This window comes from Epargyreus clarus, unplaced genomic scaffold (genome assembly GCF_041222505.1).
Source record: "Epargyreus clarus isolate Ecla_fem2 unplaced genomic scaffold, WU_Ecla_fem_2.2 ptg000019l, whole genome shotgun sequence".
NCBI classification, from domain to species: domain Eukaryota; kingdom Metazoa; phylum Arthropoda; class Insecta; order Lepidoptera; family Hesperiidae; genus Epargyreus; species Epargyreus clarus.
In genome coordinates this window covers 5,375,614-5,389,358 of record NW_027332227.1, presented here as the reverse complement: position 1 = coordinate 5,389,358, position 13,745 = coordinate 5,375,614, and the positions used below count along the sequence as shown (strand labels likewise).

Below are 13,745 nucleotides of genomic sequence, written 5' to 3'. Positions count from 1 at the left end.
CATGTGACAATATGCATGGCTGAAAAATGTTTTAGTACGTATTTGCTAATAGGTAGTGATCGAAGGTATGTAAAACGGCGCGTTTCATATAACTTGAGAACTTTTCAACACCGGCATAAGACAGTCTTGACTATTTGTAAACTTTGCAATAGCTGAGTCCACGTCAATACCCAAGGTCGATCAATCTACAGTCAATTATGTGCTATGCGGCGACGCATCGGGGGTGGGCTAACGACTGTGGGGCTGGGGGGTCGGAGCGTTTCCGTTGAAGCGCTCGGCTGGGGGTCATCGAGTTCAGGTTCGTTGGGTAGGTCCTGCTCGGGGTGGTCTGGCTGGATTATAGCGGGAATGTTTGCGGCTTGCACGACGTTTGAGATGTTTGGCGGGCGCGGTAACTGTGCGATGCGCGCGAGCTGCTGGTCTATACGCGCGATGAGTTGTTGCGCGGCGGGCGGCCAGCGCGCGGCGGGCGCGGCGTGCGCGGGCGCGAGGCGCGCGTCCGCCATCACGCACAGCCGCACCGCGCCGCCGTACTCCACCACCGTCAACGACATACCTGCCAAACGATACGTCTCAATAAGTAAGATTTTATAACAATAAACAAACTTTTCATTAAGTGTTTAAATATCCAATAGTCTAAAGCCTAAATCAACCGAGGCATCCATCTAATTATACTAGCGTCCGTTATTAATAATCAATCTTTCTCCTGTCTTGCCTACTCAGAACACAGAAAATAAAGTATTTTTGGAATATAGACTAATAACAAAAATGCGTCTAAAAAAGTTTAACCAGCAGCTATTAAATAGTTTAAAAATTTTAAATTATGATAACAATGTCAATAGTGTTTATTCAAATTTCTTTAAAATAATAAATACGGAGTTTAAAAAAATATTTATACTTAAAAAATATCAGAAATCAGTCGGTTTTAAATTCAATGAATGGGCTACTAAGGGTATTCGTATAAGTCGGGAAACTCTTTTTGACTTGTATAATGAAAGGGCCAATAGTCCTAGCCCCAAGCTTAACGAGCATGTTCGAAGGTACTCTAAATTGTTTAAAAGGGTTTGCAAAATTGCTAAGTCAAATTATTATCATAACAAAATAAAATCATCCGATAATAAAATAAAGGCAGTATGGAAAGTAATAAATGCCGAAGCGGGTAAGTCAAATATGTATACTGACGATATAACTCTTAATACTGAAAAAGGCATTGTCACATCACATAAGGATGTGGCACAAGAATTTGAATCCTTCTTTACTAATATTCCCATGAAAACTACACAATTTCTAAAGTCTTCACCTGCTCTTTCTGTAAATTTCCTTAAAGAAAATGTAAAAAGTTGCAGTGATAGATTTATATTTAGACACGTTAATAGCAAAGAAGTAATTAAAGTGTTCAAAGATATAAATATTAAAACTACTGAGGATTTATGGGGAATGTCTATAAAAATTTGTAGTTTTATTATTGAGACTATAGCTCCTTACTTAGCCAAAATTTTTAATTTATGCGTTGATCATGGTTGCTTTCCTGATCTAATGAAACAAAGTAAGGTCATTCCTCTATTTAAGTCTGGTGACAACAAAGATCCTAGTAATTATAGACCAATTTCTGTTTTGCCTGTTTTTAGTAAAATATTTGAAAAACTAATACTTAATCAATTATTAGTACACTTTAATTTTTATAATTTATTCCATAATAAACAGTTCGGCTTCACCAAAGGTAGATCAACCGTTGATGCGGGTGTTGAATTAATGCGAAACATTTTTGACGCTTGGGAAGATACTATAGGTGTATTCTGTGATCTTTCTAAGGCATTTGATTGTGTAGAACATAAAACTCTCTTGTTAAAGTTGGAATATTATGGTATACGCGGTACGTCTCTAAAACTGCTTAGGTCTTATCTAGATAATAGAGTACAACGAGTTCAGGTTAAGGGACACAAATCGTTAGGTTCTGGTGTTAAAGTAGGCGTCCCACAAGGCTCTATTTTGGGGCCATTCTTGTTTTTGGTATACATTAATGATCTACCGTATGTAATGCAGGACTTATCAAAGGTTGTGTTGTTTGCTGACGATACTTCCTTAATATTTAAAGTTAAAAGACAATCTAACGACGTGAGCGCTGTCAATAAAGCACTTGACATAATTCACAACTGGTTTAGCGCAAATAATCTTGTATTAAATAATAAAAAGACTAAATGTGTCCGATTTGCTCTGCCTAATGTTAAAAAGCTGACGATGAATGTTACCCTTAACAATGATCACTTAGAATTTGTAGATGAAACAGTTTTCTTAGGGATAAATTTAGATTCTAAACTACAATGGAGCCCTCAGATAGCAAAGTTATGTAGTAGACTTAGTTCGGCAGCCTATGCGGTAAAGAAGATAAGACATCTTACCGATATACCAACCGCTAGGCTTGTTTACTTTAGTTATTTTCATAGCATTATGTCTTACGGTATTCTGCTGTGGGGTAACGCTGCTAGCATAGATGTCATTTTTATACTTCAAAAACGTGCAATTAGAGCCATTTATAGTCTTCGCCCCCGTGAGTCCTTACGAGAACTGTTTAAATCTATAAATATTTTGACAGTGCCTAGTCAATATATTTATGAAAATATCTTATATGCTCGCAAAAATTATTCTTCTTTGGAAAAAAATTATAATAGGCACAGTCATAATACTAGAAATAAAGATAAATTGGCCATACCTCAATTTAGATTAAGCAAGGTGTGTAATTCTTTTATGGGGAACTGTATTCGTTTCTACAATAAAATACCAAAAGACATTATCGATCTATCCGAGAAAAGGTTTAAATCTACTATAAAATTAACTTTATGTAAAAAAGCTTATTATAATGTAAATCAGTACTTAAATGATAAATCCGTATGGTATGACAACTCCAGCTCCAACATCAAAAATTAATTATATGTACCACTATGTAAAATTGTATATTATTTACTCTTTAAAAGATGCAAATATGCACACGTATGGAGTTTCTTGCGCCGCTTCTTCTCCATAGCGAAATACCTTCCGAAGCGGTGGTAGTTTGTTGACTTTCAAAAAGTATTCTATATGAATCAATTTTGAATAAATGAGATTTGAGATTTGAGATTTACTAGATTTCGAAATTTTACTGTTTCTGGCCACTAGAAATGGTAAAATTTCGATCTTCGATAGGCATTAGTTGAATAAATTGATTTTTAATAACGGGCGTGTAGAAAAACGTACACTTTAAAATTGATACCTTAAGTACACATAGGAAGCTATAAAAAAAAGAAGGTTTCTGAATCTATCCTTGACTTTTTCTTACTTTACAAAAATATGAGGTGAATTAAAATTATTTGTAAAAGTCTATATTAATAATAATATTTTATATACTCACTGATATTAGCCTGAGGTGGCCGCCAATATACAACATAGTCCACAGTTTGGCCCCACAACGTCGTACGTGATAACGAATCTGCCGGTGCGTTTATTTCGGCGTAAGATACCGCGTATCGCCTCGACAGTAAGTTAAGCGTGAGTCTAGCGAGGGGGGAGGGAACGCATCTAGTGAGGGCGCCGTACCGCGCCTGCGCTGCCCACGCTCCTGCTATGGCGCTTTGGCGACTACAAGCTTCCTCCACCACGGAAGATATTCGCCTGGGTGATGCTCCCACAGGTAGCGAAAGGCAGATCATTCCTAAAAAATATTGTTACTATAACTCAACTGTTAATCAATTCTCAAATGATATCAGCCATACAACTTATTCAATACCTCCAGTTTGCGATTTCTTGTAATTCTTCCCGTTTCCCTCTGCAAACGTGTACAGGAAATCCTCTGTCGCAGCACGGGCGGTGACCAGAATGTTATCTGGAGTAGTGCTTTGTGTTTGCTCAAAGAAAGCTCGCAAAGCCTCCGTGGCAGCATATAAAGCTATGTCTGTACACGATACTCCTAAAGCTCGTGCCGCCCGTTCCATACTTTCACGGGACACGGGGTGTGACCATGATGTTACCTTAAAATATTAAGGGATGTACATAAATTATATCCACAAAATTTAATTTAGCCAGTGTTAAACATAATTACAATTTTTTACACATTTTTGTTTATATTTTGCGAAACTGCCTTAATTTTTCGGTTTATAAGAAACTTAATTATTAATTTGATTAATATGTAGGAAATTGTTAGGTTTTAAATTTGAAAGATTTTCTTTATTTTCTATAATTAAATAACAGTGACTTGACTACAAATAAGTAGGGATATTTCAATTTACTCACTTTTCTTCCACATAAGGAAACGCTTTGCAATAGATGTCGTTTTCCATCATCAGCTCCTACTGTGTCAGTCCATAGTCTGGATGGAGCTCTGTAGGCTTGAACGACTCCTCTCCACGCCTCTGCAGATGCTCTTGCCCATAACTGAGCTATCTCTCCATACTTCCAGGTCATGGTGTGCGATCGTCTCACGTGACCTGTGGCCCTTAATTCATTTAATGCTAACAACTCGTCCCACACCTTATATGGGAAGGTAACAATAGTACGAGTTGTGGTCATAGCCGTTCCTAAAATTGTTCGAGGCCATTTGCGCGGATCTAGTGTTACAAGCGGTGACATTAAGATCTGAAAATTATGATAAATTATGGAAATCAGAACTTGAAGAGTGAATTAGGAATCTTAGTGAATTTTATCGTACCTTTGCTACTGTCAAGTTCCTTCTCTTGCATTCGCGTTGCACTGCCATCAGCAACTCCGTTGCAGTTACGATAGGCTGTTGATCTCGATCGGTTGATCGCTTTTTAGTCAGTTCCCGCAAGGCACTAGCAGTAGACATTAAGACTAGTCCTGCCACGTGGAAGGCTCCGGGCCGTGTCTTCAGAGCTCGTGGGCTTTCCATTGGATCATATTCTGAAATGAACTCGTTCCATACGTTAGACAAGCTCTCGTTTAATTTGCTCCATAGTTCTGGAATAGCTGAAGGCGCAGGTAACAACTTTCCCAATGGACTTTGCAGAGTATACTCTGTGTGCTGGGTTGTCATTTGTGTTTGTGGTGATTGACTTATAAGCAGTAGATCTCCGATGTTAATTGACTTATTTCCAGAGAGTAGTAGATGGTGCACTCGAACTAAGATGTAATATTTCGGCTCCGGAGAAACGCATGGTATAACTATGTACTGCCAGGGTGGGTTCTCACTCGGAAAATATTTGGATATAATTTCACTTACATAATCCTGAAAAAATATTATTATTTTTATTCCATCTAATAAAAGTAATACTTAAAAGGCCCATTCATTCAGTAACTTCTACTGAATAAATGGGTCATTTTTTAACATTTCCAAAGTCGAACCTAGTAGATTATGCTGTAGTTAATTGGAGGCAAAAATGTACTTAGTAAATAATATGAGTAAATAAGTAACAACATCGAGAGAACATTTTGCATGATTCACCTGAATATTAGCGTCAGTAACTGGTCGGCCGCGGTACACTGCATTCGCGACAAGGAAATGGTTTTCGGGTCTAAAAGCCACATTCCTGTCCCATGCGTAGTTCCCCCAGACCGAAACTAGGCAGTGTCGCAACCTGGGGAACATTAGGTCCCCGTTTTTATCACGACGATCTATTACGTGTCGAATTAATTCTTGTTTTATATCCTCAGCATTCAGATTACCTAAAATACATTATAATCTCCATTTATTTTAAGTACATCATGTTACCTACAGTAGGTAAATGTGAAAGTACCTAATTATTATTTTGGTACGGTTTATACATAGTTAAAACGCGTAAAATTTTGTTTTAAAGAGACAGTGATATTGTTTCCGTCAAAATCGGCGATGATTAGCAACTCATTATCTCGCTACCATTTGCAGTTAAAGGCACAATGAGGAGCCTTGATATACGAATAATTCTTATTGTAAATTAAGTACGAGATTTTACCTTTTATAGCTAACAGTACATTTATGATGCCCTGATTCCGGTGGGTGTCGAGCAATGATCTGACTGTATCCGTCCGTATAAACTCTAGTCGTGGGTATCGACTGGTCAGAAGCTTTAGCCACAAGTGTTTGCTTACTCGAACCACTGAAATACCAAAATAGTATTTGTTGCATAGTAATGATATGATACAAGCACACACGAACTCGATACTCATTAGCTTATCTTTGTTTTTTTTTGTCTTAATAATTACGTAAACAATATTCCGTTATATCTCAAAGCAGGTCCGTATACAAACAATTACACATAGATTATGTAACATTACCATGCAAAGATGGTTGTTTAATATCGATCAATCCATGTTAGAACGACTAGTCATGGCCGTCAGACATTTATTATTGCTTCAATTTGTGAGAAGATTGATTTTAACGTGACTTTTTGACTTACGTACTCGTATGTGATAGTAGGCTTACCGATTACATTTAATTACATTAGTATATTGGCAAATATTGTTTTAACTAAAACAGTATTAAGTGATTGCTAAAACTAGATGGACTTACCAACGTATGACAAAGCTAGCGCTGGTAACGCAGAGAGGGCAATCCAAAAAGCGCAGCATGTGTAAAGCTCTTCAAGTAGTCGCGACCGCAAACTCCTTCTCTTTGATTTCGTCATCGTACATGGAGGACAATCTGTGAATTAGGTTAATAGGTGTTGGAACTATTCAATATTTTGGCAGAACTGATTTTTTATGTTGAATTATTGTTTTTTTATGTTTTTTGGCAAAGGTACGCTAATGTAGATACTTTGGTTGGGTAGTTGATTTGTTGCGTTACTGTTTCTGAAGGGTAAGTAAGAACGACTCCTGTGAAACGCTTTAAATCAAAACATAATAGATAAATAAGGGGGAGGGGAATAGAGTTAGGGGGCTACCTTAGGATAGGTCCTTGCGCATAGCCCTCTAAAGATGTTCAAATAGGCGGCGCGAACCCACACTAAGCAACTGTTTTTGATCATCTTCTCTATTGCTATTACTCACTATAGTAAAAGAATGCGTACCACCGTCTGACAAAGTTTTTAATTTTGTACTTACTTAAATTCCTGTATTTAACAGATCAGAGTGAAACACTTTAATTATTTCTGGAACAAACGTGACAATATACACGAGACAACCGCAGGCGCCGATATCAATGTCGGATAATCGTACTTAAGTCATATTGCTTAGAATATGACTTAAGTACGAATGTATTTATATCTAACTGCACCCGTTCGCACAAACAATTCGTTTTATGCACGTTTATATTATTCTGATAAATAACATACAATCTTGAACTTTGGAATCTCAGTTATCATCTTAGGTAAATATCAAGCCCCTTTTTAAAACAATGCACATGCATTAGGATCATTCCTAGTTATACTTTCATTGCTAAATATTTCAACAGGAACACTGTAACACTGTACCTACCTGTAAACGTTATTTCGTCTCAAGTTAATAGATAATATTAAGTATGCCAGAGCTACACTATTCAGAATAGTTTTTTTTTGTCTCAGCGCTGTTTGTTTTTTGAGCAAAAAATAATGTATTAGGTGCATTAGAAAGTGACGCTAAGAGCAATAAAAATCCCAAAAGGCTCATATCGTATATTTTTTCCCTTTGAATGTTGCATAAGTAACACTTACACCATTGGAGTTGTCTTTCTTTACTTAACTTTACTTGCGCGAACATAGGTATTATACATAATAGCAAACTTGTAACATTTTTATAAAAAACGGTTTACTTATCCGTCGAAATTCAAACGTTTACTTTAGTTAGTAAGTTTGGTATAATTTGGGAAATTTCGTTGGATGCTTTCATACGATATTTTTTAAATTACAGCTCCATCAACATAGATGGATCGCTACATCTACTTTATATCTAAAATATGAAATTAATGCGCTAAAAAATATCTGAATCGGTTTTATTGTATTAAATATGTATAAAATGAAACGTACCTATACTAAATTAACTATTAAAATGTATTAGCGAATTATAATATTATTTTATATTTTAAATTAAATAAATAAAGATGTATCTTGCCTTGATTTATCTTGCAGCGTCGCCGGTGTATTCACTTTCACTGACTTGACCGCTCGCCTCATGTCATGCTTTCACTGAAGGCTTATTTATGTTATCAGGTGCATAAGTAAGTAGCCACTAATTTAAACTATAAGTTTTTGACGTAATTGGTGTTATTGTTATTAAATTATTGAACAATAACTTATATTGATTTGATGATCAATTAAATGATATGTTACACATTAATTAGAGTCGTAGCTTTATATCGTTTGAGAGTAAGACGAAAATTTGCTTAGTGCTTGATAGTTGATGGTGTAAAGAAAGTTGGCTGTAGGTATACGCAATATAAAGATTTTTTGTATTAAAAGTTTAAGAATTTATGTTATTTTCATCAAAAATAAAAAAAATAGGTAGACCGGACCCAAAGAGCTTGTATAAAATCATAATAAATCGCTATCTATGGATTATTTTGATAAATCATTTTTTAATCGGTCAAGTTCAATGACCCCGCAATTTGCAACATCTTCTAATTGTGTACGTTTGTTCTGTTTCTAATAATCATGTTAGTGACTTGCTTTGCAGAAATAATCGAATGCGTTTGAAGATTAAATGAGATAGAAGTCACAAGCGATTAGAGTGGGGACTCCAACTGTTGAGCTTGTGATTTCGTAGAGACAAAAATATGTAGTGCTCACGAATTCACGCAAGGAAAGCACCGGTGCTTTCTATAAGTGATCTTGGAGCATTCCTATTTGCTTAGGGAGCCCACCGAGGGGGGTAGTGAGTAGAAATCCCACATAACCTAATCTTTTTCTCAGAAAATCGGGTAAAATTTCCCTAGATATCAAAATACCATGTCCCTGTAGTCCCGGGACAAGAATGGGCTACCGCATCACCTGCCTGTCGTTAGAGGCGACTAAATGGTTGCTTCCGGTTATGTTCCGCTGGAGATCCCGGAGTTCTCCACCAAGCGCTGAGGTCGGCTGCCGGGGTTGGGGGTTTAGTGCGGTAAAAATCCCACATAAACCGCGCGTCGCTCCCACCGCGTTGGGTACCTTTTGAAGGTTTCACCCTCATGAACAAAAAAAAAGATACCAAAGTACCTGGCTCTCTTAGGCTTCCGTGATGGTATCAATGGGCTGTAATAAACAGTTAAGCTGAGACGGACAAGTTATATGCCTATTTGCTACGTTAAAAACAATATACATTTATTAAATAAAATGGTATAGTAAGGCCATAGGAAGGAATGTACCTATATAATTAATTATACGACACGAGTACCCTCTAATATCACGTTAACGATTCCTTTACGCAATCATTGGGTGTGATGTGTGATAGTTACGTCAATAATATGATCTATACTCTAAGTACCCCATCTCTCTATGTACCTACTGATATACACGTAATATAAAAGCGGACGTTTTGCTCATCTTGACTCCTGCACTCGCGTGTATCTCTGTGACCCTGCTGCATACGATAGTGTGTTATCGCTCCCTCTCACGACTCGTCATGTTAATTATTAGATATCGCCAAACAATCAAACAAACATCAATCGGTAGATCGTCGGACATTATTACTCTAGTTACGATAACGAGGCGGTTGGTACGCGGTATCGTAGTGTTCATTGAATGCTCCAGTTAAGTAAGAACTTTTCAGTAGGTACACATCCGCTTTCAGCTATGCTATATTTTTTGCCCATTCAAGGATATTGTTCGGTTTACTTAGCTATCACTTTGTATTTTTTATAATTTAAAAATATTTACCTATAAAATAAATATTTTAACGGTTCTAGTTACTGGAAGTTTAAATTTCGGTATAGTGCAAGATTTCCACAGTAAAATATATTAAAAACTAGATTTTACCATATGAAATTTAGGTACCTATCATTCACCAATAATATTATTTATGAAAAAAACAGTATAACCACTGTACAAATGTCTATAAGTAATCCTTATACTGTGGCATAACTGATAGTTGCTGCAAAACGGTAACTCAAAAGTTTTGCGTGTTTTCACTTGAGTTGTTTGTAATTTGATAAAAGTATTTGTAATCTCTCTGTTTCAACTCCAAATTCTAGGAACAATGGACCCTAAATGTATATTTACACATACATCTAATAACTGCACACACATTTTTGATTATTTTCTTTCATTAAAATAATTTTACTTGCGGTTTACTTTAAATATTATTATTATGCAAAACATTATTTGGTAAACTTAGTAATATCATCATTGTAACTCAAAAAAATTAAGTAGGTACTAAGCACTAATACTTACTTGAATATTCTAGTGTTAAGTTACAAGTTCATCACAAGACACGAAAATTAAGAATAGGTACACAATTATGTTCCTTTATAAATAGATAACAAATGTATTGTATTAGGCAGCAGCGGAGCGCGTACTGAGGCTCCGAGCGAGTGACCGGCCGCCCGTGCTCGCGCTGTGATTCCCGCCTTATCGACGCTTGTCCAAGGTTCAAGAACTCTATGAGTAAGTCAACATTCGCTGGATGTCTATAGATCCTATGTCGCAAGTATTGGTACCATGGTCGTCTTCAACGTCTAATTGGCGCACGCTGGGAAAGGGTTTCCTTTCAGAGAGTGTTCGCACTTTACCAAGTGCGTAGTGGTAAATTTTATATACTTACCTTTGAAAATAGTTTTATAAACTCTCAGGTGTGTAAGTTTCCTTGCGATGTTTTCGTCTAGCGTCAAGGCAAATGATAATTTTATTTTTATTTTAATAAAAAAATTGCTTTAAAATAGGTGCGTGTCTCGGATTTTATCATTATTTACTGTGGTACTGTAGTCATCCATGGTAAAAGTGGAGCTGTAGTTTTGTTGTAGACATTACCAAATTCGTATATAACTTGTGGTCTTCACCTACACACCTAAGATTGGACTGAGCATCCCATAAACTATTTTATTTACACTTAAATGTAAATTTTATATGGACCACACAAACTGGTCACAAGCCAGCTTCGTATTTTGAGCATAACCACTTCTTATTAGTAGAGATAATACCTTCACCGAGCTGGTGGTGGATGAAACGTTTTTTTATATGAAATTAAATATGTCAAAAAGTATATTGCAAATGGGTTGACTAAAAAATTTTAGTCCAGAATGATTGTTTTTTTCTTAATCATTTCACTGGTTTCGTTATAATTACTTATATTTTAATTAATAACACCTGTGTATATAAAATATTAATTAATTACTTATAAACTCTATAAATTATAAACACTATCAGTTTTGAAATTTGGAGTTTCTCAAGGTGATCATGTGGGACCTATGTTATTATCTCTTCCTATAAACAAATTATCACCATTGATTAATAGTTACTTTATTAAGCTATTTCGATATGGCGATGATATAAAAACTTACCTATGTAGAATAATAAAGAAATATATCTGTAAAATTACAAGGCACTTACGCAAAATTAAATGTACAATGGAAGATAATATTATAGGCATGTGCAGGCTGCATTAAATTTCCACTTGGATATTCGCAAATAAAAAACCATCACGTCAAAATTAAAATTATTTATTGAAACAATTTTGATTTTAAATTAATAATAATATAGTTCTCCCTAAAGCTAGTGGGCTTAGACTTAACGTTTATAACACAGGAGCGTCATAACGTAATAAACATATAGGTAGCCATAAGTACATAAAATGTAGGTATGCACGATTTTACGATTACTAAAACACTAGGTATCAATAGGACTTAATATTAGGCGTCGCGGAAGAATACCATTTCTAACGTTACTCGAAAGACTAATATAATAGATAGTTACAATAATATCGATTAGACAAATGCTTTCAAAATGACATCGGGATACAAAAATGCTTTCTAAGCGTTATATTTGTACCTATTTGATACCTATCTACTTTCGATACTAAATAACGGTAGGACAGAAACATCAAATTATAACTAGCCTCGTTCATTACTATATGGCGGTAATTAATATTATTTATCAGTTTTGGTATACGTATTATATTGAATTCTACAAGCCGGCAAAGATACTAAACATAGAGTAATGACAGAGACCTCCAAACTTATCATACCATATTACGAATACACAGATTTTAACTGTTATCAATCGAATAGTAGAATGAAATTAATTAAACTGAAATTCTTACAGCCACTCTTATCACATATTACAAGGTTTATCTACTAGTCCGTCTACCATAGAAAATCTAAGATAACATTTTATCGCCTTTATATAAATTTGTAAATTAAACCTACTAAAATAGTTTACGGTTCACGTAATCCGCTGACTGTATGATACAGGGGTCAATAGCTTAAAGTAATGTAAAAAAAAACATTGCACAAAGCAACAAGCGTAGTACGAAACGAAAAGATACATTTCATGTCAAACGTCGATATTAATATGTGTCTGATTAAAGTATAATTTAGGATGGACTCACAGATACATCGATTACAATTTGGCAACACACAACTAAATGTATCGTAGCTTAATTAATCGAATAACATCAAAATGGGAATTATTTAAATGCGAACAAGCGTTGCTCTAGCCCATCGCTCCAGAACGCTTCTTAAATAAACTATGTTTGATTCTCTGAGCCATTCCAAACGATATGTCAACACATTACTGTACATAGAAAAAATCATACAATGCTTAATTATTTCTACATATTATTTGTTTTGCGATGAAGCTGCACGAAGCGGAGATTAACATATGAACGCTGCAAATACTCAAGCATCTAAAATTTAAAATGAACATCAGCTCACCAGTCAGCAACGAGATCGTACATAATTAATAGAATAAATTATTTCATATCCTATCTACAGTATATGTATAAATTCCACGGTCCGTTAGAATCAAACATAGTTCTACACTCAACAGTACAGACAGATGCATTGGAATCACAGACGCCGGTCAAACGGTCAAACTTCGGCGACAGACTCGACAGAACGAAATCAGCACTTCACGTGAACGAAGGACGTCCAAACATAATCCAGCTACGAGGTTCATATAGCACTCGCTCTCACTTGCTTCGCGGTAAGGAACTTTTGCTCGATGGATCTTCTTGGAATTCCGCTGACTTTCTTGGGGGAGCCGTTGTAGTTGATCGACGAGGGTAGCGACTTGTAGCCGCCGTCCGAGCTGTAATCTGTGTCTGTGGACTGGCCGTTCAGGCTGGGGCTGTGGCGGTTCCCGTTGACGCTCTCCTTGCTGCTGATTCGGCCGTTGTAGAGGTCCCCGTACGACGTGTGGTGCTTGATCTCCTCGATGACCGTGGTCCGCAACGGCTCGGTGGTGAAGGTTTGGTTCTGGAAGTTTTCTATGGATCGAGATCTCGAGTAGAGGGTCTTTCTGTCGGTGCTGTCGCCGACGGAGGAGTCCCGCTTGATGTATCGTCTGGAGTCCGCGTTGACGGCTTGTAGGTAGCGGGAGCCGACGCGGCTCGGTGCCTTCAGCTGAAGCTCCGCGCGCGCTCCGCATGTACACCGCGTGTTGACCGCCGCTGGCCGCTTTGTCTTTTGTGCTTCACTGTACGGCAGCTTCCTCCCGCTCGCTTGTTCATTCCAACTGTGGAGCGGAGTGCATGGATTAGCTGAATGTTTTGATTGAAGATTATAAATGGCAACACTAGATTATATAGGCCCTTTAAGAGAGTCGCTAGAGTCAAAAGTAACAATTGAATAATCAAGTGAATAGTCACAAAACATAGGAAGAAGAAGAAGAAGCGTAATAATTAACACCCGTTATTAATAATCAATCTATTATTCAATATTTTACCTATCAAAG

General features: G+C 36.5%; 2 protein-coding genes across 16 annotated transcripts in view; both read right to left on the bottom strand.

Annotated features, from left to right (window-relative positions):
* Positions 1-51: 51 nt before the first annotated feature.
* LOC140750481 (uncharacterized) lies at positions 52-10,406 on the bottom strand. Of its 2 annotated transcripts, none has more exons than XM_073084027.1 (9): positions 10,248-10,406; positions 6,476-6,607; positions 5,919-6,062; positions 5,432-5,652; positions 4,679-5,215; positions 4,264-4,605; positions 3,761-4,001; positions 3,386-3,685; positions 52-556 (listed from the first exon to the last, which is right to left on the bottom strand). In XM_073084027.1, exons 2-9 carry the CDS (start codon positions 6,588-6,590, stop codon positions 192-194), a joined length of 2,265 nt encoding a protein of 754 aa, XP_072940128.1. In that variant the 5' UTR covers positions 6,591-6,607; positions 10,248-10,406; the 3' UTR covers positions 52-191. The 2 variants fall into 2 exon arrangements, with proteins under 2 accessions (XP_072940128.1, XP_072940127.1); XM_073084026.1 differs by lacking the exon at positions 10,248-10,406 and adding an exon at positions 7,993-8,128.
* A 1,090-nt stretch (positions 10,407-11,496) lies between these two features.
* Positions 11,497-13,745, bottom strand: part of LOC140750442 (uncharacterized) — a 111,316-nt gene continuing 109,067 nt past the window's right edge. For 13 of the 14 annotated variants that reach the window (XM_073083959.1, XM_073083957.1, XM_073083968.1 and 10 more), the window contains one exon: positions 11,497-13,526. In XM_073083959.1, the coding sequence (XP_072940060.1) occupies positions 12,965-13,526 (562 nt within the window). In that variant the 3' untranslated portion in view covers positions 11,497-12,964. The remainder of the gene's footprint in view (positions 13,527-13,745) is intronic. The other variant, XR_012103213.1, reaches the window with a different exon arrangement.

What these genes read in the sequence shown, in the direction of transcription:
- LOC140750481 (XM_073084027.1), bottom strand. Translation starts at nt 6,590, where the DNA reads ATGACGAAATCAAAGAGAAGGAGTTTGCGGTCGCGACTACTTGAAGAG. An exon ending in GCTAGCTTTGTCATACGTTG is followed by an intron (nt 6,063 to 6,475) that starts GTAAGTCCATCT and finishes TTGGTATTTCAG; the next exon opens with TGGTTCGAGTAAGCAAACAC. An exon ending in TTACTGACGCTAATATTCAG is followed by an intron (nt 5,216 to 5,431) that starts GTGAATCATGCA and finishes ATATTTTTTCAG; the next exon opens with GATTATGTAAGTGAAATTAT.